Here is a 26,864-nt window from a genome sequence, read left to right as displayed (position 1 = left end):
AACTATTGGATGGGTTGCCATAAGATCTTGTACAGACATTCATGGTGCCCGGAGGATGAATCTTACTGAATATAAAGATCCTCTGACTTTGCCTCTAGCACCTAAAAGAGGTACACATTTTTGAATGTGTACAATTAAATGTATTGTACCTGCAGGTCAAAGTTTTCACTTATCCTGTGAAATAACTCAACATATTGGATGGATTGTCACAAAATACTCTATAACCATTAATTAATCCCAAAACAGAAATCCTCATGGCTTTGGTGATCACCTGACTTTTCAACCTGGTATCACGCCGAACCATTTAATAGGCAGCTAACTGCTGCTAGCTGCCTATTAGACAGCGAGGTGGAATAATGGCATAGCATGCCTGCCTTGAAGACGCTTTAGTTCAAGACAGGAAAAATGGTGCGAAATATGGCAAAGCAGGATATTTACTGGTTTTAGAAAGTTGAATATCATTTCATGCCAGTTTTTTATTTGTTCTTTTATGAGTTTCATTCTGTCAAGTGGAAAATGAAAGGAACTGTCACCATCAGGCTGTGAAGTTTGTGGGTGCACTGTGACGTTTGTGGGTGCACTGTGAAGTTTGTGGGTGCACTCTGTGCCTGGTATTAATTAGGTCTTGCAGTGTTTTTTGTGGACCACAGGAGACCAGCTTCAAAGATAATGGCCTTCCTGATAATGAACAAATAGTTTCCTCTCATATTTGGCTTTCTCTCTCTGCAGTAATAGAGTTAGTTCCAATCAGCGTCACCATCCATTACATTATCTCCCCTCGCTGTACTTTAAAACAGCACTCTTTCATTCAGTTTGTTCAACACTGGAATTTAGTGATTGAAAACACAGACTATGTTCCCTTCTTCAGTTCATAAACTTAAAACCTTCATTTTTGTAGGCTAGTAGACATGTCTTTGATAGGCTGTGTGTAGCTCCCTTCAGTTCTACCAGGTGGCCTGTAGTCAGAAGCACAAAGTGACACTTTCTGTGTGTAGCGGCGAGCACCACACACAGAGCAGCGACTATGTGGAGCTTAAAGAAGCTGCGTCTCTATGTGACGCCACAGTGTACAGACACTTTGGAGCTGCCTCATACCTCTTCTTAAAATACAGCATATCACTGGCCACTCACACCTGACATCATCTGTTAGGCATGTTGGGCTTTACGGTAGATCTGCGCTCGTCATCTCGCTTCATACATAACACATTGCACTCCTCCACTTGAGATGATCAAAAGCCAGAGCAATAAGAAATTGATTTCGAGACGTCAGCGTGAGAGAAATCGCATGAAAAGAGGAGTGCTTGTGTACTTTGAGCCTCATAGCAGCAGTGAAGGCAGTTAATAATTCCTCATTTTGTGGTTTATCGGGTAGTTATCACTCTAAATGTGGATCCAGTTAAAGGACAACAAAGAACAAGAATCTGCCCCAAATAAAAACAATTTCTTTGCGAGTGTGTGAAGAATCCTTGTGATTCATCGACTTGCTTCTAATGGCATCTGGCAGAGTTGTGGCTCATTGTCATGCACCCCATGGTGCTATCTGCCTGTGGTCCGCATGCAGTGCTCACTTATGTGAGCTACACCAAGCCCCGACTGGGGAGAGGATCGAAATGAAAACACTGTTGGCAATATTTCAAGAGAATTCACAGGAATGGTGGAATACTGGTCATTCAAGCATCTCAAGCTTTGGGTGAAACCACACAGTTCAGATGAAATGTGAATAAAATCCCTTTATATTTCAGCAGAGAGGTGGGAAAACAGGAAGAGATGTCCAGTGACGGTCATAATTCACTGTTATTGCAGCTTTAATAGAATTGTTGTTGTTAGCGTATTGGTAATTAGCATTTCTAAGAACATTTGCATTGCAATTTAATGTTGTGACTATTAGCATTAAAACAATTATTATTTGTTTACATTCATTAAACAAAGAGAAAAAATGCAACCATAATTATCACACAGGAAAGGGCAGGTAATTTAGCAGCCATCATATTATATTTGACATATTTGTCCTTAAAGGTGCAATATGTAATAATTGGCCACCGTGAACTCATACCCCCAACAAATAGGGGCAGCATATCACCAAAATAACTGCTAACTGCTGCTAACTGTATTCTGTTTTTACATCCATTACTGCAGCGAATGTTAGCTTGTTAGCTCAGTTGGCCATGCAGCTAGCAGGACTACCAGAGGGGTTATGGTGTTTACCGCTAGTACAGGAGCTTTAGACGGTTGGGAGAAAGAAGTTTTCAGGCCTGGGGCTAGCTGGTTAGCATGCTAACTGTAGTAGATGTCTCTTCAACACAATACATAGACTTCTTTGACATGAGGTCAAAACTGTTATTGCTTCACATTCTGTTGATAATTTAAGTTGATTTTTAAATATTTTGAAATGAAATTCTTACATATTGCACTATTAAGTTATGCTGTTACGAGATACATAAAGAGTTATCACGAGCGTGTGACATCGTGTCATTTTAAGCTTCTGTTTTTTCCTGATGAGTATGTTTGGCAGCCTTTGTGAATGTGACATTTCCTCACTTTCTACAGAAATCTAATTAAACGTTGCGATGTAAATAGCTCAGAGGCGTCCTCTCTGGGCTTCACTCTTATTTAATCAGGCACTGTGACAAAGAGCTCACAGATATTTACAGCAACAGTCTGGGTGAGAGTAGCTGCGAGAGGAGTGAGGTTTACAAATTCACACTGTAAGACTCTCCAGCAAACACTCGTGTTGGCTGGCAACGAGCCATTTCTTGGGAGGGAGCAGCCGTGGGGTTTGGTGCCTTGCCTAAGGGCATGTTGGAGAAAGTTGTTGAGAAAGCAAAGAGCGTTTTACTCAGCCAGCCTGTCTGTTTTTATTGAAAGGGATTCTTTTTGTTATTATTCGTTGTAAATTATTCACTGTCAATTATTCTTTTTTTTGTTATTCATTGTAATTCTTTTGTCACATTCCTGAGAAACATCCCCAAGCTTTGTTTTGATGTTATGAATCAGATATCCATTCCACTTTTCCATCTAACAGACATTCAATATCCTAAAGCTGCGTTTCCAACAAAGTACTTTCGGTATAGTAACCCCTGAACCTGTTCGTAATTCCTGGTGAACGCAAGATCTGTTTTGTGTTTCCACCATGGTCAGGACTCTTAAATGTAGGTGTGGTTGTTAACACGATCGTTGGGGGTAATCCATTTCACTGTCCCGGTATTTGGGAAACAAAAGGGGAAACTGGTCTTAACTCTTGAGAGCAAACATTTGGGAGTTTGGTAAATCCTTCATTAATGCACAGATGACGAGACCACCTCAGTTTTTCTGACTGACCGATCAGTGTTCAGTGCTAGGTGCCTTTACAGAGGGATGAAGGACAGTATGAAACTGTCCTTTTAGGTGCCATTCACAACTTTTGATGGTAATGAAACCGCAGAAATAATCATGCTAATGTGTAACAAACTGAACTGAACTGAACTGCTTAGTTGAAATTCAACTTTATAGCCAGTATTGACCAATATTGAATGTCATTTTCAGTCCTGGTCATGCAGTGGTCAAGTACTTGGACAGCGGCTCTGTCCCCAGCACATTGTACTAGAAGAGAAGATTAAAAACCAGCTACACTTTCATTTGAGTTATTTGGGTGAACAGCGTTTGTAGCTTTGTCATTTTCCTGCTGCACTTTTCAAAAGCATGCAGACTGAAAAAACAGCTACATCTCCCCGGCAGGTAGACGATTCTGACACTACCATTCCTCAAACACAACTGCAAGTCAGCACATTAAGCTGAAATTGATCTATTTCAAATCAAGTGTGCTGGAATAAACTGGCAAGATTAATACAAAATGTGTAACTGTCCAAATATACTGTACTATGGAGCGAAGTGACTGTGTATATCAACAAGTTCACTCATTATTTTCAGCTTCTTTCAAGTTACTGTCGTTGTTTGGTTAGGTTTAGGAATTTGTGGTTTGGGTTCAAACACGCTTTCACAACGATAAAGGTCCATCCATCCAATTTTCTCTGCAACACTTTCTCTGCTTTCTAAACTCCACATAATTACAATGTTTTTCCAACAGAAGAACTTACTGCAGTGCTCAAAACTGAAAATACTGATTTTCCTTTTTAATTCTGAAGGAACTCCAAATAGAATTGAACATATCTACAGTCGAAGAGGTGACGAAAGATGCTGCCACTAAAACATTTAGCTCAATATTCCTCAGACTGGACTTTTCTTCTTGTGCAAGTGTCTGCAAATATTTAAAATATCACATGGAAATCACTTCTTATCTCCTGTGCTTTCTGTGTCTGTGAGAGAGAAAGAGAGGGGGAGAGAATTAAATATCTTTCCTTTCCTTTCACCCTCACTGCTCGGCTTAACTCTGCTATGGATCACAGCGGACTGGCTCCGAGCTGAATAAAGCAGGGTCATCATGAAAAGAACATGAGACCTCAAACACTGACACAAATATTCAGATATTTTTTCTTCCTCGTTAAGATTTGGCAGGAAAATGATGTGACTTTCATTACAGCGAGCATCACGCTCTCCAGAGTAATGCCAGAATCACATTAACTCACATTTGAAAAATTATCAGGAAAACAGGTGCATGGGCTCTTTAGCATTTCAGTCTGGTGTGGTTTGGCGGGAGCAGGAATCCCAGAGTGTCTCTTTAAAACAGGTGGTGTATGGAAATGCAGGTATGAGTTACACATGCTGTGGACGAACGGGGTCGTGCAGATGCCTGGCAGACGTGTCTGCTCTCCAAACACCGGCCCTGCTTCTATGAGATACCAGGGTCAGGCTGGCGCCACAGTCTCCAGCTGGGCCAAACGAGATGAGCTGGCTCCCTCCTCCACACCTCAGAGTTGTCTCCTGTCGTATTTACAGCCCCTTTAACCCTCCTCGTTTCAACAAATAGCATGACATCACTGACCCCATTTCTGACCAACTGCAAGCTCAGCTCACGGCCAACACATTTCACCACTTTTTACCATCGCCTGAATTCGCACCTGTCCGACATCCACTATCTACTGCTGGGGGATTATCAGAAGCTGTGAATTATGAGAAATTCTCAGAATATTTGTTGTGGATTCGTGCGTGCATAGTTTGGCATATCATGACAGGCGGTAACAGCTGCTGGAGTATGCAGTGCACTCTGATGATGAAACCTGGCTGACCTGATTTATTAGTACACAAGCGTCTGCAGAGGAGTCACAGGAAGTACTTCCATGTGGATTTTCTGGGGACTTGACACTGGAGGCATGGAGGCCTCTAAGGCTCTAAAAAAACACCCCAGGCCCATCTTTTGGGAAGTGGGCGGAGGGTCTAAAATAAAATCAGCTGTCACCGTCTGCTCGTTGGACAGAGGTGAACACATAGTACCGGAGCTGGTCTCCAACGCTGACTGGGATTTTGCTTTTGGCTTGGAGAGACCCTGCAGGACGGGGGTGCACTGGCCTTGGTGTGGGATTTCTACCTGCTGAGCTCATATTTTTTATAATTCATCACCTTTCTTATCTGGTAGGTGACAAGCACTTTGTCTTGTCTTGTGTTGAGTGGAATTTTGTAGACATAAGTGAATGATTTTGGCGTTTTAAAGTTATATTTTTATGCTAATAATTTTACATGCAGAAAAGGTAATACATTATGAAATCAGTTTTTGATATTTGCCTGAGACACACGTGAAAGCTGGCTCTGAAGTCTTGATTCATCACCATTGCCCTCGTGCTTATTGCACTTCTACTCAAAATATGGGAACAGAGGCAAATTCTTACGTCCAACCCGCGGGAAAATAAACTGTGACTAAAGTACTAAATTAACTCTGGATTTTTAGCTTGAGGAGAGATTATATTTATTCTGTTACTAATTCCAAATATATGGAGCTGCTGAGCTGTTTGCACCAAGGCTAGCACCTCTAGGTGTTATGTCGCTCTACTTCCTTGTCACCAGGCAAGCCTTGAAATGAGCAATACTACAAATAAAGGTACAAACATAAAGTTTTCAATGCTGGCTATCTTAAAGGCCATATGGAAAGGAAAGTCTTGACCCTCCAGCTTTCCTCTATATTTCACTGAGAAACACGAGCCTTCGTGGTTCAGTTTAAAATAGGCTTGATTTATTTTTGCAAGTACATGGCGCCGAGATTACTTCACTTTCTTGTCATTCGAGCTCTCAGCCCAACCTAACGTGTCATCAGATAGCCTCAGACTGTTGACAGATTTTTTTTGGCTACAAATTTTAGTTCCTACCTCAATAATTCACAGTCTATGAGTCAGTGCCCTGAGCCCTTAACTGGGTTATGCTGCAATATAAAGTTTCACTGCTCAAATCAAGATTTGAACTATAGAGTGGTAGTGAGTGTCCATTTTTTTCACTTAAACTTAAGTGAATCCTAGAGATTTAATTTACCCCATGTGACTCCAGCACTGTTCATTAAAGGTCCAATCTGTAAGATAGTTGATTGTTTAGTTGTTAACTCATCAAATACCTACTTTTTTAGGTTGATGGCTGGCACTGCTGTTAAGAGATGCTAAGGGTCACAAAAGCCAAAAAAATGTGTCCATGTACATGAATCCTATAGATTATATTTAGTGACAGTTTCAGGAACTGCTGTGATGCTATGTTGAATTTTAAGAGTTGTGTAATCTATGTCCCTTTTCTGCTTTAATGGACTGATTGGTTTACACAAACATACCCACCATTCCTCCAGGGCTAAAATAGATCATCCCAGACTGGTAAGCCACAAATCAGAAATGGCCAGTGGAAAGCAGCTAACATCAGTGCAAAGCACTAAAAAATAAAACGTCAATTCAGTCTGTTTTTCAACAGCTTATTACTTTTAACTCAAAGAATTGATTAAAAAGAAACTGCTGTGTTTTGCTCTGATTTCCTGTTTCATTGACTCTGTATTTTATTGAGTTTTCAATACTTTGAAAAACGATATGCAGTGATTAAATCTGTGCTTTGCTGCCAGAAATATTATAACAGGTATGAAATATCATCTCACGTCGCCAGTCTGGCAGCTTTTGCTTACATTATTCTAGATATTACAATGAGTTGGGTACACACATGGCTCCAAGTAGTGCTAATTCACCACCGAGCGGAGCTGAGATTAAGATTTTCAATATGCTGTTTGCCTTCAGAGTAATGGATAGTCGGATGCTATACTTTTTTCAACATTGGAAACAGTCTGTAGTCATATTTCATTCATCTCATTTGCATCAGCACATTTTATATCCACAAGAACCAAGGTGTGAATTATCCAGACAAAAATGTTGTGTCAGCAACTGGCTGGGTAAACTCATAAACTCTAATATTATAATTATGCCTAATATGAAAAGGAATCATCTTAATGATAATTAAAACAATTTCCTGGATGCTGGGCTGGATATAGGCACAGTCATTCTAGACACATGCCGAGGGCCTCCTTGCCACTATGGGGCCCAGATAAGAGGAAAAGACCATCACCCTTCTCAACATTAAATAATGTTTAACATAAATTTACACATTTTTAAAAATCTAAAACATCAAAACATGCTCAACGTTAGCATCTCTCCTCATTGAAAGTCAGGAGGGATCTTTCATTTAGCTGAGCTGCACTCAGAGGAAAATAGGGTCCCCAGAACACTGTTTGAAGCAAGAAAGGTGGCAGGGTCTGCCACATATAAAAACAGTATGAAACTGTGTTGTCCTTTAAGATTGGTTTGTTTATTCAGTCATAAAAACAAACGGAGTTTGTTTATTTAGTTTGTTTAGGCATAAAAAAACATCAGTTCAGTCAGTGAAGCTCTTTCTCTTCTGATTAGAATTGGGGGGGCCCAGGGTAATCTATCCATTTAATCTGGCCCTGCCTGGAAGATGACCTAAACCCACGATTGCTACGTTGACTTGAAGTTTTTTATGTAAGTTATGACCTGCGTAAAAATACATTCTGACCTAGTTGGCAATTTAAAGGCGCCATCTAACCTTTAATCCAAAGAGATCATTGAAACAGAGAAGTATTATTTTGTTCAGTTGGGTTTGGCTGGAAATGTTCCCACTTAGGAGGCAAACCAAGTCAAATCATGATGAAGCAACTATCAATCTGGACAGTTGGGAGGTTGTACATACTGTAATAATAAATCCCCTACATCTTGTTATTATTAATGTAAGGGGACAGGTTTATATAATGTCCCTGTAGATTATTTTAAAACACTCACAAGACATTGTTTAGCCCAGATAGTAATACTATTAAAGCATTATTACACATCACCATGGCTCAGATGTTGTTGTCTTCATCAACATATTTACAAACGGAAAAAGACCATCAATTTGATTTAAAAAAGTAGCTGTTCTAGTAGCAGACTGGTGGTTTTGTGTGCGTTTACTTTAAAATTTTTGATTAATACACAAAAATAGAATTATTGCCATGTGAGCCATTTTATCTGCAATATACTGAAACATATTAAATCAGGCTCATAAAAGTCCCCTCTCTATGCTCTTTTAAAACAAAACGGCCAGAAACATAAAGGGATCCATCACCCTAAGCAGTGCTTTAATTGCATGTGTTTGCGCCCAGAGGTATTGTGAACTTTTAATAGTTAATGACACATAATATTACACGCACACTAAGAAGAATTTAACGGTTATATTTATTGGCTTATTATTTGTGCCGTAGCTGCTGGCAGCGCAGGTTTGAACCAGGACAGGACTTCCTGAAAGAGATTTTAACCAGAGGAACCGGATTCACTCTGTGGACTCAGAGGTCATCCCACTGACCAACTGTGAGGCCATGTACCAGGCAGCTGTCTCCAAGCGGGCCGACCACAACATCCCCAGCGGGGTAGTTAAGCTTGCGCATGGACATGTATTGTTTCAGCTATCCGACATGTACCTGCCAGAGCTGCCTGCATTGAAAAGAGCCTTTATGCAATGAGGAACCAAGTTTCTATGGTCAATTCTTTTGGTTTGCTTGCTTTCCTGTTGTATTGTGTATAGTTGGGCGATTAAAAAAACGATTAATAGGCGCATAATAAAAGATTGATTTACTTTAAAGTAAAAAAGTTACATAATGATGTTTAAATTTGTGCATGTTTTAAAGTGAAAACCTTACATATTGCACCTTAAACGCTTATATGGCTCATTTATGTTAATAAGCATTAAAAGGACTTAGAAGGGCCTTATTATCGATTAACTAACACATATTACAAGTACCTTTATATAAGTGTTACTGCAGTATTTAGCTGCTGCAGAGATCGAGGGTTGCACAGTAGCAGAGTTGCTCTGAGATGGTATTGTCACCATTTATTGTTGGTGTTGTCATGCAGTATTAGTGGAGGTGATGGCAGTTTTACAGCTGGCAAAGGGGGGGTCAGGCAGTCTTGCTCATATAGTACATACATGTATATAAATAGAGGGGAAACATGAGCCTCTCTGCACAAGGCAGAATGCAGAGGAAGGCTGCAGAAATTATTTAATATAACCAGGCTTTACTTTGAAAGAGCTCTCACAATTCCTTTTGTGAATTTTAAATGATTACATAAACAAAATACAACGCGAGTGTGTCTGTAGAGAGGGAAAACAAACCGCACATAGCAGTAGCTGCAACGTGCTTGACAGCGGCCTGCACTGCACTTATGCCAGAAAGAATGGCCCTATTAAGCATCAGTTTGATTTCAGGTCATGTAGAAGTGGAAGCAGCTAATGATATTTCCTGCTTCATTAGGTCATGGAGGAGTCGGAGGTCTGTTCCCTGCCTGGGGGACTTGCCAGTGTGAGGAGACAATTTGAGATCCAGGAAGCTGCAACCTCACACAATGTAACCCAGTTCCATTTTCATCACAGAACTGTGCAGGTACACATGTAGAGCACGGTTGTACAGGCGATGAGCATGAGAGAGATGACTGTGGTTGTATGACCGTCTGCGCCCTTACATTTCGCTTTGCATCTGTTTCACAGCATGAGGAGCTTTGCAAGTGAAAGTACGCACGTTTCTGCTGAATTTTAACATTTATTACGCCGATACCAGAGAAAAGTATGTGACGTTACTTGACACATCTAACAGCTTTCATGAAAACCTCCAGGGTGCTTTCTCGACACTTATATTGCAGCTGAATTCGGTTAAACTTAACAAAGCCATGAAAAACAATGTCTTATTTTTTACTTTGCATCAGTACGGTGTGAGTGAGCCTCCATCTGTGATTAGTCATTTCAAACTGCGGCGAGCAATCTGGTCCAGCATCTTCTCTGCATGGTATTCAGTTGTGTGCTATTAAGCTTTGGCTGGTGGAGTAAATTGTAGTGGAATAAGTTCACATCTGTGGCTGTGAGAAGGGCGGCGATGTAGTGGAAAAAGACAGAGGGAGTTGTCTGTTTGCATGTGTGGCAGGCACACATTTTTCACTATGCTCAGCAACCACTGTCTTCATCTTCACAGGAAACGTCAAACTCAGAGGTGACGGTGTCGAGCAGCAGCAGGCAGGTCCTCCCAGGCAGTCAGCAGCTACATTACAACCAAGAAGCGATGGTATTGAACATTTTCTGAGGCTGTGTTCTCTGCAGGCAGCGGGATGAGGCCTCGCTAATGAGCTTAACACTTTAATTGGCCTGTTGAGTAAAAGCCACAACTGATTGCAATCAGTCAGATTTGTGTATTAAATGTTTGTGTAATAGTCTCTGTCAGATTGAACTGAGATTAAAAACATTAGATTAATGTCTGTATTTCTTTGTGCGGTTTGTTATCATTAATATATTTTGCTGTTTCTCATTTCAAATACATAGATGTCATACAGCGACAGTAACTTGAAATCAAGTTTTGAAAACCATCAGAATGAAACAGGTAAGATGTTCACATATTTATATTCTCTCCTATGCACACTGTCACTGAGGCCTGCCTTTATACTTCTGTCTGTGCTGACTTTTAGAAGAGGAGGAGTTTCCCAGGTACACTACAAAAGAACTGAGGGATCGCTTTGAAAGAACAATAGAAGAGGCTGCTCCACAAAAACCAATGAGGGTAAGCATTTACGTTTCACTTGAGTTGGACAGAAGTATTGAAAATATGAAAGAAAGGGATATTTAATTTAGGGTATTTAAAACTGTATTAGGTGTACTTTGATATAGTAAATACATGTTATTTGTTAAAGTTGTAATCCTTAAGATTTTAGTCCTGGTCCATTAACTTATGGACGAAACTTAAACAAAGTCATTGTTGACTTTTGGTTTCACAAGTCTCCCATCCATCTGCCCCAACCTCCACCCTGTGGCACTAGATCACATCTGTTTTCCAAAGCACTTAATGGGAAGGATATCACCTGCATGCAAAAAAAAGGTCTAAAGTTGTGCTTTGGGGTCAACCGATATGGCTTTTTCAGGGCCAATACTGATACAGATTATATATATATATATATATATATATATATATATATATATATATATGTATATATATATATATATATATATATATATATATATATATATATATATATCCCGATATTTGGGGCCGATATTTATTTGTAGTAAAAATGTAACTCTTTGTGTCAAAATTTTGTACAACCAAGTTTGGAATAGACCAAGTACAATTTACTCAAGTACTGTATTCTGAGTGTTTACTCCCAGTTATGCTATTTGTACACAGATAAAAGTGACTGGGCTGAGTATATCTGGTTACAGTGCTGTCAAGCGCACGTTGTTTTAACAAAGAAACCCATCAAAAAAAAATTTAACTGGGATCTGATCAAAAAATACAGAAAATGACTGTTGTCCTGTCTGTGCTGACCTCAGTGAGAAATAAACTGCATTTCTTATGGCTTCTTCACAGTAAAAGCCATCCCCCATATGTCATCAGTTATATATTTCAATGTGAGCTGTAATGTTCAGGTTGCATTAGCTGTGAGTTAACACAGCTCTGATGCAGCAGTAGGTGAGTGAACAGTGAACAGTGGGAGAAGGCAGTATTTCTATATAGAGATACTATAGCAGAAAGTCAATAGTCAATACATGGAATTTGCACTGCTTAGATAATGCAAGCCATGAACACTATCAACAAAAGGGTGTGACTTCTTAAGGATTATGACTTTAACTCATCATAATGGTTTATTGATTTGTGGCTGCAAAGAACATAATAAGAAAGCCACTTATTCATACAGTAGCATAAACCGTCTGACTGATTTGTAAGGTTAAGGTCATGTTTTATGATCTTGTTTTTACACTTAATAAAAAGAAATGTAATGCGCATATAATAATGGAGTATTGTGATTGATTTACTTACCCACAAATATCGTTTTTGTTCTTCAAAAAGATTGAACGCGACATCAATCGAGCTAAGTGGTCCTCAAAAGTGGCACAAAACAACACAGTGACTAATGAGGCTTATGAAGTGAACACTACTGAGGCAACAGAAGACACACTGGCTGCGCTGATGGATTACGAGGACTTTCCGCCCCCACCAGCTGATGATTCTGACTATCTTCCACCCCCACCTCCAGATTTACTAGAAATGCCATCAGACAGTCAAAATATCTCAGCATGCCACTACTCACCTGAGCCTCCAGAGCCAGTAAACCCCTCCAAACACCCAGTCAACAAAGACACTTACTTCAAGCAGAAGAGCATGAATGAGCTGAAGCGTCTTTACAAGCACATTCATCCCGAGGTTCGTAAGAATATCGAGAAGGAGTTCTACATTGATTACAGTGAAACTGAGAACAACCAGTTCGAGAGCCAAGAGTATATGTATGAGGATGATGGTGGTAGCCCCATTAATATCAATGATGAAGAATACGGGGAGTGGGAAGAGATTCTCCCAGGGGACGTGCAGGCGAAGCGTTGGATGTTTGAAAATAAGGCACTGGACTCCATTAAAGATGAAGTTCCTGATGAGGAAGACGACTTAAACAAAATAACTGAACAGGAAATCATTTTTGGGAAAGATGTGAGACGCACAGCTTGGATGTTTGAGACCAAGCCGATGGATGAGCTGACTTCACACAATATCAACTCGACGGAATACAAAAACAAATTCAACAAATTTGATAAAGGAGATGTCCGCGCTGCAGCGTGGCTGTTTGAAACCCAAACGATGGACACTCTGAATAAAATGCACAAAGAGGAGGATTTAACAAAAGAGGTTGTGTTCACGGAGGAGGATGGAAATGCCACCATTTACATGATTGACAATAAATATATGGAAAGCCTCGGGCACACTGAGACCATTGATGAGAGCCACCTTCTGAGTTTGAGGTCAGTGTTAGAGGAGATTCATGGCGAAGTGAAAACTGTTACAACCACTTTTGACACTCAGTTTAAATGCATCATTATGGGACAATCGAGCCAAATGCTGGAGATTAAGTCTGTGCGTAAGATTGAAACTGAATTGGAGAACTCCATCGCTTCACGTTGGCTTTTCGATACCCAACCCTTGGACATGACAAACAGAGAACCTACACCTTTGAAACTTGTGTGCAGCCTTTCAATGGAGGACAGCAGTAAAGGCAACTGGGGCAGGTGGTTGTTTGAGATAAAGACCATAAATTCTCTGACTGAGTGGGAAAGCTCCATACTGGAGAATCAAGAGATCATCGGGGCTGATGTGCGCGGGCACTGTTTAGTGTTTGAAACCCAGCCAATGGATTCTCTGAAGGATGACTCCAATGCGAGACCCCACTCTCTTGAAGAAATCATCGGGGGCAATGTCAGATCTGCCAGACACTTTTTTGAAAGCAGCCCTCGAGCGGAGATAAAGACTGGCCCCGAGGTCGGAAAACTTCAAAAGGCAACCGTGAATGACGAAGTGAAAGGTGATGTGAGACACCAAAAGTGGCGCTTTGAGAGTCAGCCTCTTGAGCACATAAGAGAGGAGAAGAAAGAGGTTACCCGCACTGTGAATGTTCAGGACGACCTCACGCAGGAGGATGGCACGACCTGCCGGGCAGATGTTCGCAAGAACTGCTGGGTGTTTGAGACACAGCCAATGGATACTTTAAAAGATGATTCAAACAGTGTCACGGTGACAAAAGAGGAAATTATTGCAGGTAACGTGAGATCAGCCAGACATTATTTTGAAACAAATCCAGCAGAGGAGCTGAAAGAGCTCGCAGAGGTGGGCAAGCTGAAAAAATCAGTAGCACTTAATGAGGAGAGGGGTGATGTACGTCATCAGAAATGGCGATTTGAAAGCCAACCCCTGGAGCAGATCAGAGAGGAAAAGAAGGACATCCTCAGGACAATTGACCTGGAAGAAATTGATAAAGTGGACGTCTCGAACTACAAGCAAATCTTTGAGAGCACAGATTTAAACACAAGGGACGAATCTCAAAAGATCATCATCGAGGGAGTAACATCTGGCTCTGTGATATCAAATAAAAACCTGTTTGAGTCGACCCCTCTGTACGCCATGCGAGACCGCTCAGGGCACTTCCATGAGGTGAAAACGGTGCGCCGAGAGGAGGTCGTGAAAGGAGACGTTACAACTTGCAAGTGGATGTTTGAAACACGACCAATCGACCAATTTGATGAAAGCATTGATAAATACCAAATTATCAAAGGCATATCCAAACAGGAAATAGAGTCTGGTGATGTTAAAACTGCAAAGTGGTTGTTTGAAACACAGCCTCTCGACGGCATTAAGTACTTCAGCAATATTGAAGATGAAGAAGTTGTGGAGACGAGTCAAAATATTGAGGTCATGAAGGGTGACGTGAAGACCTGCAAGTGGCTCTTTGAGACAAAACCAATGGACGTCCTGTATGAAAGAGTGGAGTTAAAGGGTGAAAATGAATCTGAAGAAATGCAAAGAGGAGACGTCAAAACCTGCACATGGCTGTTTGAGACGCAGGCACTTGATACGATCCACGATGAGACAGAGACCGTTCTGAAAGCGTGCACTGTGAATCAAGAGGACATCAGCGGAAAAGATGTGAGAACGGCCTGTTTTCTCTTTGAGACGGAGAATCTGGAGAACCTCACTGGAGAGGAGACGGGCTCCTTCAAGCGTGTCACCGAGATAGACATCGCATCTGGAGATGTGTCAGGGATGAAATACATTTTTGAGAACCAGACATGCGATATCATGACTTCAACGTCTGAGGAGGTGATGCAAAAGCTCAAGAGAGTTCAGACTGAGGATATACAAAAAGGAAACGTGGTGAACTGCAAATGGATGTTTGAAAACCAATCCATAGACACAATACATGATAGCACGGAGGAATCTATGAGCAGCCGCACTGTGAACGATGTGCAAGGAGGAGATGTGCATAAAGGCCGTTTCATTTTTGAGAACTACTCCATAGATAAAATTCAGGAGACGGACTCTGAGCTGATGAAAATGCGAACAATTGTCCGAGATGAAGATGAGAAAGGCGATGTGAGAAATTACACCATGATGTTCGAAAATCAGCCCCTTTACGCCATTCAGGACAAAGAGGGCCTTTACCACGAGGTCACCACTGTCACAAGCGAGGAAGTATCACGAGGCGATGTCATCGGAACCCGGTGGTTGTTTGAAACCAAGCCCCTTGATGCCATAAAGGATACGGATGAGGTGTATATAATCAAATCTGTCACACAGGAGGATGTGCAAAAAGGAGATGTCACCTCAGCCAAGTGGAAATTCGAGACACAGCCTCTCGACAGGATCGCCGAAGAAAAGAAGGCTTTTATAAAAACTGTGGATGATATTCAAGGTGGCAATGTGAGGATGAACAAAGATCGTTTTGAGTCTGACGCCCTGTCGCTGGAATCTGTTAGGACGGTCAATGTGAGCGAAATACAAAAAGGTGACGTGAGGAGTGCGAAATGGCGCTTTGAAACCCAGTCCATTGACAAAATAAGAAGCATGAGCTCTGAGAATCTGATTGAAACGGTTAAAAAGGAGGAGGTTGCAAGGGGAGATGTTAAAAACTCAGTGTGGCTCTTTGAGAAAAATCCTCTTGATCAACTTAAAGAGGTAGACGAGGACGAAGATCATCGCACCGTCACTCAGGAGGAGGAGATTTCCAACGCAGATGTAAAGTCAACAACGTGGCTCTTTGAGACGACACCTTTTGACAACTTTAACGAGACAAAAACGGAGAAGACGGAAATCCTGGGAAAGAGCGTCAAGGGAACTCTTGAGGAACTTTATAGTCAGAAAATGGTGAAGTCAAAGGGAGTGCTCATTGAAGCTGATGAAATAGGCGATGTCAGGATGGCAAAATACCAGCTGATGAATAAGCAGGCTCCAGAGATTCAACGAGAGGAAGTCATCAGGGGAGATCTGCAGACTGTTATGATGAACCTACTGAACAGACAGGAAAGACAGGAGCGTCAGGTAGTTATAGATTCAGAAGAGAAGGGTAATATCACTTCAACAGTGCATCAGCTGTTCAATCAAGAGAGAGACAGCAGTGTTGAAAGGGAGGAAATATTACGAGGTGACATCCAGGAAGCTATAAACAACCTTTTCAATGAGGACCAGTCAGGAAAACATGGAGTACTCATCCAGGAGGACGAGAAAGGTGACGTGCAGATGACGATATATTCGCTCCTCAATCAGCAAGAGAATGCTAACGTTGAAAAGGAGGACATTGTAAGAGGGGATATAAGGAGCGCTCTTCAAAAGCTTTCCAGCTCAGACAACTCGGATCAGGCAGTGAAGATAAAGGTAGACGCCACTGAGAAAGGAAACGTCAACTTTTACTCCACATGCATCGAATCTGGCTCCCTCGACTACCTTAAACAACTCCATTTAGATTCCGATGAGACTCTAGTAGACACAGTGGAAAAAGAAACGGTTGTTGGAGGCGACATCAAGGGCACAAAACTCATCCTTTCTCGCAATCAAACACAAGTTGAGCGCACAGTGGAGGATGTTATACCTGGGGATGTTTACAACACAGTGAAAGTTTTCATGTCAGAGCCGACCGTCTCATTGGAAGGACTCCAAAAGGAGGAGATAGTCAAAGGTGATTTAAGAGCTGCTTTGAGTTCGCTGTCTGAATCAGCGAATCAGACAGTCGTTGTAGAGAAAGAGGAGGTGGTGAAAGGCAACATCCCGAAAGCCCTGCGGTGCCTGGAGAGGGCTCAGAAAAACTACAAGGAGGTGGAGAAGCCAGATATCATACCAGGAAATATCAAAGGGGCTCTTAGATCTCTTGAGAAATCAGCAACATCCAGAGCTGAAGCCATTGTCGAGGATTTAGTTCCTGGAGATGTGAAGGCCACGCTAAAGTCTCTGGAGCTGGCAAAGAAAGCGGTGAGGGAAGTGGAAAAGGAAGAAATAGTGAGGGGTGATATTCGCATAACAATGCAAAGTCTCCAAGATGCATCCAGTGAGAGGAAAAAGTGTCAACAGGAAACAGATGTTCAGGGAGACGTCAGAGGAACGATTCAGCTCTTAATGGAGGCTCCACCGTCACCGAGGATGCAGAGGAGCCCAAGCCTTGAGGGTGAGGTAAAGGGTGACGTCAAGATGTCAATTAAGTCATTATATGAGACACAGGAGCAAACCCAGCAGGAGAAAGAAGAAGTGATAAAGGGTGATGTGAAAGGCACGATCAAGTCTTTGTTGGAAACAGCGCAGCGTCAAACTCCCAAAGTCAAACTCGGAGCTTATAGAAGAGTTCGAGTCAAGCAGAGTCCTCCAGTTAGAAACCTGAATGTTGATGCACAGAGGAACATACAAAAGATAAAAACAGCTAATTCGGTTGAAACATCAAATGAAAATCACTCCACATCTAATGAAACTGAAATAGTTACAACAAAGACTAGTTCTGTGGAGCAGTCGGCGCAGCAGTCAACAACTGTGGTGGAGCATAAAACGATTACCCAAAACCACGGCATCAAAACACTAAAGACACAGTTTCGTAATCTGAAGTCGAGCCCGAAGGGGATAATAAAAGTAAATAAAACCAAAGTAGAAACTGATGTTTACACTCTCAAACCACAAGTGCCAGAGCCTGATCTGCCTCTTCCCCCTCCACCTCTCCCAGTAGTAGACACCGACCTTCCTCCCCCTCCTCCTCCTCCTCTCCCTCTTGATTCTGACATCGATCAACTTCCTCCTCCACCGCCACCTCTCGCCAGTGAGCAGGACTTCCTCCCACCTCCGCCATCGCAACAGGAACTAGAGAGCATGCCAGCGCAGGCAATTCATCCTTCACCAGCAAAAGCCAAAAAGATGACGGTTAAAAAAGTGAAAGGTCCCGCTTTACACCCGGTCCCAAAGCTGGAGGCTAAAGTGGAAATCAGTAAAACACAACAACACGTGGAGGTTACATCAGAGAAGGTGGTAGCAATGAGCCAAAACCAATCGAAAACAACAACACACACATCAAAAACGGTCTCGCGTGAGATCCCTCCACCACCTGCGTCACCACAACCACTAAAGAAAGTTTATATCCCTGTGAAATTCACCCCTCCACCCTCTCCTCCACCTGCCATGAGAGGCCCAATGAGTAAATTTAACACGCCATTAATAAAAGCAGAGGGAAAGTACAGGAAGCTGAAGGAGGAATACACACCCCCAACTACTCCAACACCCACTTTCATACATGACTCAGTCACCGCTGCTCTTGAAATGCTTTCCAACAAAGACAAAGAGCAGTCAAATAACAACACAGCTGAAATGATGGCAATGAATGTTCATTCAGACTCCCGATCATGTGAATTATCCAGTGTGGTCTCAAATACCACCCAGAGCAATGTCAGTGCTAATTTCACAGATTCAGTGATTATATCTTCTGCTAAACAGCAGTCTTCTAAGGTCGTCTCTGTTCAAAAGACCTCATCTGTGTCATCCGTTAGACAGCAGATGCACACGACTTCACAGAAAACAGTTTCTGTTTCGTCCACGCAGTCAGCTCAGGCAGTCACGGCTGACGAAGTCCAGGCCTCCATCAGTGATGTTGCAAAAACAGAAAACGTGTCGCTTGATAGAAAGAGAGACTCTAAAAATCAGACAACAAAAGCCTCCAACAAATCTGAAGATGAAAACGAAGCACAATCTGAGAACAAGAAGACAAAAGATCATAAAGAGCCCGAATTAAATGTTACCTCAGGCAAAGATGTAAAAGAGTCCAGATCACCTCAGCGTGGCAACAAAAAGAAAACTGATCATTCTCCTCCCAAGAGCCAGGAGAAAGTTTCTGATCAGACAGTGCAAACAGAAAAGGCAGCTGCTAATACAAATGGAAAAACAGGCAAACAAAACCAAAAGGTGAAAAAGAACAATAAGCAAGAAAAGCAAGTAGAGACAAAGACGTCCAGTAAAAGTGAAAGTGTGGAAGTCAAGGTGGAAGTCAAGGAGGCTGCTGAGGTGAAAGTGATCAGTGAATCTAAAGAAGTAAAGACGGAGTTGAAGCAGGGGATTAAGAGTGTTAGTGCCGTTCCTGCTCCTGCCTCGCCGCCTGCTGCTAATGTTAGCATAACTGACAGCCAACCAGAAACTCCAGCTCCAACAAAGAAGAAAAAGAGGTCCAAAAAGTCTAAAGGGAATGCACAGGCAGGTCAGGCTAAAGACTCTTCCCCAGAATCAAAGAAAGAGGTTATAGAAACCAAGACAGCAACGCCTGAGCGATCCCCCCAAACTCAGGAAAAGACTGCCCAGATTCACAAAAGTGTAAAAGAAGAGCAAGTCGAGAGCGAAGTCATTACCACAGAAAGCAAAGACGAGCACGATTCCCAGCAACAGAAAGCAGTTCAAAAGCATGTGAAGGGATCTCAAAAGAAGAAAGGAGTGACAGTTACGCAGCAGAGCGCAGAAGAACCACTGGAAGAAAGTAGGGATGTCCCAATTATGGTGACAGGCGAGTCAGAACAAATTGAACTAGTAAAGTCCACAACAGGGAGAAGAGAGGAATCTCAGAGGCAGGAGGTCCAAGAATTAATCTCTCATGTCACAGAGATACGACGAGTTACAGAAAAGACTGGTTCTAAATCTGTAGAGACTCTGCTCAGTACAGATCCAGATTGGCTAATGAGTCTGGAAACAAAATGTGAAATGCAGGGATCTGTTGTAGAACGTGACGCTCAAAACAAATCTGAAATTCTTTCACATGTGAGCAAAGCAGCAGAGCCTAAACTGATGCATCTTGAGGATAATGAGACAGTGGAGAAGCATGAATGTGAGCCAGTGTCTGAGAAATCTCTCTCTGGCGGGGCAACACCGAGAATATCCAAGATCAGCATTGGTTCTGCCAGAATTGAGAACCAAACGAAGAAGAAGACCTCCCATGAGAGAAGGAAAGAAGAAGTGAGTCAGTGCAAGTCTGTTGACCTCCGCGCTCCCTCGCCGTCACTCAGGATGCGTTCCCCTTCGCCGACGTTCATCACCATCGAATCCACGCGGAGAACTGACTCGCCCCAGAGAGTTACTCCTTCACCTACCCTCCTGCACAGGCCGCCCACGCCTCCCACACCGCCGCCACGCAGGTGTGACACCCCGACGTCTCGCCTCACGAGAATCACACCCTCTCCAACCTTTGACAGAGCAGAAAATCTGGCTCGGCTCAAAGACACGACAGCCAAGCTCTCACGTGGCGTCACCCCGCCACCGCTGCTTCCCCAACAAATCTCAGAGAAGAAATCAGGGATTGTGGAGTCGCCTGCATCATTCCATCGGCAAATTAAAATTGAGTCACAACTTGTGGAGGCCTCAGGGACATCGATTGAAACAAAAAAGATTTTGTCTGGGGAGGCATATGTAGAAGATCAAGCACATACTTCAGAAATACAAAGTCAGCCTGAGACCCACATGCCTTTGAGTCTAAATGACCCAGATATTGTTGAAGCTGCAGATATTTCAGAGCTATCATCTGCATCTGTCAAAGAGAAGAGAGAGTTTTTTGAAGAGGCTCGAAAGGCTGAAATCAATAAGACCTATGTGCGAAAGGAGCCCATTGCCATCCCAGAACGACTGGGCCCAGACATGGAGGAGTGTGAGGAAGAAAATAAGAACAAAGAAAAGGATGTGCTTCCCAAGGCCGACTTGTCGGGTCTTGTAAACAAATTCGAAACACCAGAAGAGAAATTATATTTGAGAAAAGAGCTTATCGCACTCTCAGAGTGGCTTCATGATGACACTGAAAGCACAGATTGTGACAAAGAGAAAGCAGACATCCTGGAACAGGAAATGCCAACTTTTGACATTCAGGCTATTAAAAATGTTTTTGAAGTGGGTGAGCAAAGTTCCACATTCAGTGAGGAGAAAAAGGATCAGGAGGAGCTTGTGTCAAGCCTGACTGAAACAAGAGCAGACACTTCAAAGCGGGAAAGTCCTCAAGAGACAAAGAGAGGCTCACGGAGGAGCACCCCCCTCCCTCTGCAGAAATATGAGGTGGAAACTGTGCCAGCAGAACCACCAGCCTTCTCTGAAACCCAATCATCCACAGAACATTTCTCAAATGTTGATGAGTTTGGTAACAAGGTCACCGGAACAAGGACAGTCGTCACTGAGCACTCTGAGAGTGTGTCGACCCAACCGGCTCCTTTTTCCTATGCTGACGCAGTGAAAAGAAAAGCCGCAGCAGCGCCCCAAACAGAGACCTACGACGCCGACGCTACTGACAAGTTGCTGAGCAATTTCCACAAAACATGGTCGGAGAGTGAGACAGTTTTCAAGAGCCTCGGCTACACTGTTTCTGCGGAGACAACATCACAAGTTGTGTCACATCAGATGGAGATTGTGTCTGGTAAAGACCTCGCATGAAACTACAGAAACTAACGGCATGGACTATGGATGGATGCAGCATTTTTGATTAATGCATTGTATGAATTGCATTTAATGAGACTATAGCCATGCTAGCAATTTGACCTAGAAATCCAGATCACAGTGCTATGAAAAGACAAAGTAAAACACCCGGCTGTATTAATCAGTAGGCAGGTTTTGTTACGAGTTGCCTGTAGTAAGGATAATGTCATTCTAAACCTAATTGGTCGTGATAAGCACTGCAGCCATACTATATTTTCACGAGGCTGTCCATTAGCCAGAATAAAGCCAGCATGCAGTGTGCCTTTCCAGCAGGGAAATTACAGTATACATCGGCCGAGGAGCTTATTTGTCGTGCTCACAAACAGCCCGAGTGCAGCTGAGAGATGCATGCGTGTGTGTGTAGGTAGATGAGAGAATAAAACAGAATACTGATGAAACCATACACTGAATCATCTGCTCTCATGACAGTGATAAATGTGTTATTTAAACAAATGCTGAATGAATGAGCATCTAACAAGTTGTGCAATAAAAACGTAATCTATTCTGCTGCATTGTTCGAACAAGATTTACTATAAAGAAAAAGTCATAGCTGTTGCATTGTGAGGCATCCCAAAGGAAATCCTATTCACCTCAGGGGAAAATTAGAAAAATAATCAAATAATCTGCATTTTATCTCCTTTTAACAGGCTCGAGTTCCGAAGTCGGAGCTCTGCACGGTGTGTCGGAGGAGAGCTTATCCGATGGATGCTCTGATAGTGGACAAAAAAAAGTACCATAAATCCTGTTTCTGCTGTGAGCACTGCAGAAACAAATTAAGGTAAATATGGCTTTTATTCAAATAAACGTTCACCATACACACTGTTGAACACTGCCGTGCTTAAGTGAGAACATAACTTAAGAGAAAGGCTCTCAGTAGAGCGCATACCTCCGCCAAGGACCAAGAGACCCCTTTAATTCAAGAAAGCCAAATCCAGTATTAAACTTGATAGCCCTGTGTTGCTCTAAACCTAAATACAACTATTTATACATACATACATACTATTTTTTCATCAAGATCCATGCATTACTGCCTGAGAAAACATCATAAAACGCCCTATCTCACAATTTAAGTTATAGAAAGTGAGAAAACAATCTTTTCCATTTCGTGGTTTTTGTGTACTCCTGCCCACAAACCAACAAACCAACCTACAAATGAACACAGATGATCTCCTTGGCAGAGGTAAAAAAATAAAAAATTGAGGTAACCATTATCTGATTTTGATGGAGTGCACCTCTGAAATAAGGAATACTCTTCTCTCTTGCAGCCTTGGGAATTACGTCTCTCTCCACGGACATTTTTACTGTCCTCCACATTACAAACAACTCCTCAAGTCCAAAGGGAGCTACGATAATGGACTTGGGCAGAATCCTCCCGCAGGAAGTGGTGGACCTATCCCCTCAGATGAAAAGCTTGAATATAGATATTCCATGAGCAGCCTAAGTTCGGTTGAAAAAACGTGTGATGAAAGCAAACCGCACTCCAACAAAATATCTGTCGTTTGGCCCCCGCAGACGGATCCCCCGAAGAAAGCTTTTAAAATAGAGGAAGACATCCAGCTAACTAAGCCACAGTGGCCCCCTCCAGACAACTCCCCCAAGTCACCCATTCACCAACACAGAAAGGCTGTTCCCAGAAGTGTCCTTTGAAATCATGTCACCAAACTACAGTTTAGTCAAATAAAAACAGAGTAGAAGAAAGAACAGAAGGAATGGTACGTAAGAAACTAGGAGAGAACTGTCCTGTCGGCACAGTTAAGGAAGTGTTTGGATGAAGGTCATGCAGTCAAGTGATTTAAAAGGGAACATGAAAAGTAAGGATATGAAAGGAAACTTGTGATTATTCTTGTAAATGGAAGTGGAAAAGCAGGTTGTAGCTGTAATTAACTGTAAGTAAGGAAGCAAGTAGGTACTAGAGAGATAGATGTGAAAAAAGTGTGTAAAGTGGATGTAGACATGAGGCTAGTTTGCCTAGAACTGACCGGCTTGTTCCATGTGTAGGTTTCATTCATTGCTTTTAATGTTGTTTTGTTTTTTCTGACGTTCGCAGTCACACTATCACAAGATCAAATCAAACTTGAGATGATCAATTTTAATTTTGTTATCTACCTTGTAGTTAAAGGAGCAATTGGTAAGATATGGCCAGAATTTTAGTTTAGTGTTAAAGAAACAACAGTGTCAACGTTATGTCAAAAATTTCTATGTAGTATGTTATAGAGATTTCTACTGAAGTTAGCATGCTAACCAGCTAGCCCTGGCCTGTCCTGTCTCGTAATACCACTTTGTAATGCCAGGAGGCGACAGTCCAATAGACCCTGTAGTTTCAGCTAGCAGATGCTGGCTGTTAGTGTAATAAATAAAGAAAAAAGATTAATAAATTAAATACACTTCTATTTTTCTTACTAAACGGAAAAATACAACCATATACCTTCCGAGCCATGAGCTAAAATGCTAACAGTAGCTAGCGACAGCCAATGATAGCTGGCAAAGAGCAGCAGTTGTCAGTTACTCTGATGATATTCTGCGGCCCGTGTTTTTCGAGCTTGCTTCAGATTCTGGCCATATTCTACAATTTACACCTTTAAACACATTATAACTACAAACAGCTTCATGACAAATTTAAAGGGGCTCTGTTGAACTTCGGTGTTGTGCTAGAAGCCGGTCGTTAGTTTGTTAGCGGACTCCACACTCCAGCAGCATTAAAGACAACAGAGAGAGATGAAGAAGGGCTCATTTTTCATGTCCCGTTACAATACACTCACATATGGCCAATAAAAAAGTCATCAATACATAAAATTACCACAAATTACCACAAATTGTGACATAGAGCCTCTTTAATATCTAGATCGAATAAAAATGCAACTGCAAATTAATCTTAATGTTGGTTTTAATCTATATTTCTGGGGGGAATTAATAATGGATAGGTCATATATTTAGTCAGGTTTAGTCATAAACTCCCACTGCTCCTGGAAACAGCACTGTAAAAAAAAAAAAAAGTGGCATTTTCAAATACAATCAGGCACAGTGTCTCTTTCATCCCTTTTGTTTTATTCTAAAATTAATTAGTTTATTGTACAAATTCACTTCATGTTTTGCTATCGCTTCATGGAAAAAGTTTCAGTCTATGGACTCTACTGTTGTATTATTTTATCAGGGCTTTTATCTTTCAACATATCAACATTTTGTTTTGCATTTGCCTTTTTTTAGCACCTGGTGTGCAGACTACTACATAAAAGCATCTTGGAAATGATTTTATTTATAATATTGAAAGTATATAATATAAACAGGCGAACTGGTGATAATCATGTTTGTTTTGGACATTTGTATCCTATTTTGAACGACAAATATTTTTGAATGAAGAATTTTATTTTTTAGATTAGACGATTATACCTTGCTTTGTACAAGACAATTCCTGATTCTGTCATGCTGTCAGGCTGGTTCACTTACTTTATTGCTGATCTAAGGGCAATAAAATATTGAATTTAACCGTCTCAGTTGTCTGTTTGAAAGTGAAATGTGAGCCTCAAACACAAAGAGGAAGTACTGAGCTTGTCAGGTGCACGTTTGGTTGAAGCAGCCTACCGGAGATAGGGGCAGGTCAGCAGATCTCTTTCACACCGTCACTATAATCTCCTTTAGAAGATATCCTCCTCCTGGATCTCAAACCACAGGTAAACCAGGACACCATGTCCATGTAGAGAAGGAAATGGATGAATGAATATTTTAAATGATGATGGACAGTGTGAACTACATGCAGTGTGACACAACAGCAGAGGATTTAGCACATGTCTTAGATGAATTTTACAGCCAGTCTAAAATAAGTTGTGACCAAATGTGGTTACTCATCCTCTTACTGCTCCTCAGTGTGGACGTGCACCAGCTTAGCATACTGGTTGCTGCCTTTGACCACCATAAAACTCCAACTCCACTTTTATCTTGGTGCCCTAACATGAGAAGAGGTGTATTAAAAGAAAGTTAAGGCTCTGAATAGGCTACAAGGGACGCTTAAAGTCGTTTTTATGCGGTGTACAGTTTGCCTCATGACACAGAGTATGTGGCCTACATATTCATTTTCAAACACTGGGCCAACATACTGTACCTTTTTAGCAATTAAATACCTTAATATCTAAATTTTTTGTCACTTTAATTTTTATTTTTTATCTTATCTTTACTTATATTTGTATCATTCTTTAATTAAAATGAGCTTTTTAGCATAGTCTCAACCTTTAAAATCTTGAATCTATTAATGGAGAGATTTGTCTACAGGCCTTCAGAGGCTCTGCAATCTTAAGGATAAACTACATCTATATTTTTTCTAGCTTTAACAATGTTTTCATTATATTTCTTTTTCTATTTATTGTCTGTACTTATAGTCTTTTCATTTCATTTTGTTAATTAAAAATGAGCTTTTTAGCACATTCTCAACCTTTAAATCTGGAGTCTATTAATAGTTGGGGGATATGTCTGCAAGCTTTAAGAGGCTCTGGGACACGGCTGGCCAAAGTTGGCCCGCCACAAGGTTCAATTTGTTTTGAGTGAACAAAAAAACATTAAAAAATGGTATTGTTTATGCTGTTAAATTTTTAGGAGTAAAAATGCTCTCTTGATATGAAGTATCTCTAATTATAAGGCTAATTATGTTTTCATAATCAAGTCATTCAATTAAGGGAACGTTGGATCCCAGTAGCCTATCTTAATAATAGGCTACAATAGGTATTTGACTGGAGGCTCATTTCAGCCAGTTTAAGATAAAGAAAATTTTAAAAAATAAAATAAAGGATTTAAACTAAGCTTGGTGAAAAAGATATTCCGTAAATGTAAAATATTCCCATGAAAAGTGAAAATCGTGGGATAAAGTCATAATTATTGGATACAAAAAAATCCAAAATTGAGATTAAAGTCATATTAATAAGATAAAAAGTCATAATTACGAGATAAAAAGTTGAAATCATGAGATACAATCGAAATTATGAGATTAAAAAAACAATTATAAAATATAAATTCATGATTTAAGTCAAGATTGAGATCAAAGTCATATTTACAAGTCTACATTTATCTCATAATCATGATATGGGAACTTTTTCAGCTTTCATCGATGCTCTTTGCACCTTGGCCCATCATTAGTTTTGGTCCTCCATGAGAAAAGGATTGGGCACAACTAAATTGCTATTTTTTCACT

General features: G+C 41.3%; 1 protein-coding gene across 1 annotated transcript; it reads left to right on the top strand.

Annotated features, from left to right (window-relative positions):
- Positions 1-8,755: 8,755 nt before the first annotated feature.
- On the top strand, positions 8,756-25,167 carry xirp2b (xin actin binding repeat containing 2b). Its single transcript, XM_073474038.1, has 9 exons — positions 8,756-8,806; positions 9,689-9,817; positions 10,400-10,489; positions 10,744-10,801; positions 10,890-10,978; positions 12,263-18,988; positions 19,046-21,629; positions 22,336-22,466; positions 22,954-25,167. Exons 1-8 carry the CDS (start codon positions 8,756-8,758, stop codon positions 22,425-22,427), a joined length of 9,819 nt encoding a protein of 3,272 aa, XP_073330139.1. The 3' UTR covers positions 22,428-22,466; positions 22,954-25,167.
- The last annotated feature ends 1,697 nt before the right edge of the window (positions 25,168-26,864 follow it).

Source organism: Pagrus major, chromosome 9 (genome assembly GCF_040436345.1).
Source record: "Pagrus major chromosome 9, Pma_NU_1.0".
Classification (NCBI taxonomy): Eukaryota; Metazoa; Chordata; class Actinopteri; order Spariformes; family Sparidae; genus Pagrus; species Pagrus major.
This window is presented reverse-complemented; position numbering and strand designations above follow the sequence as displayed.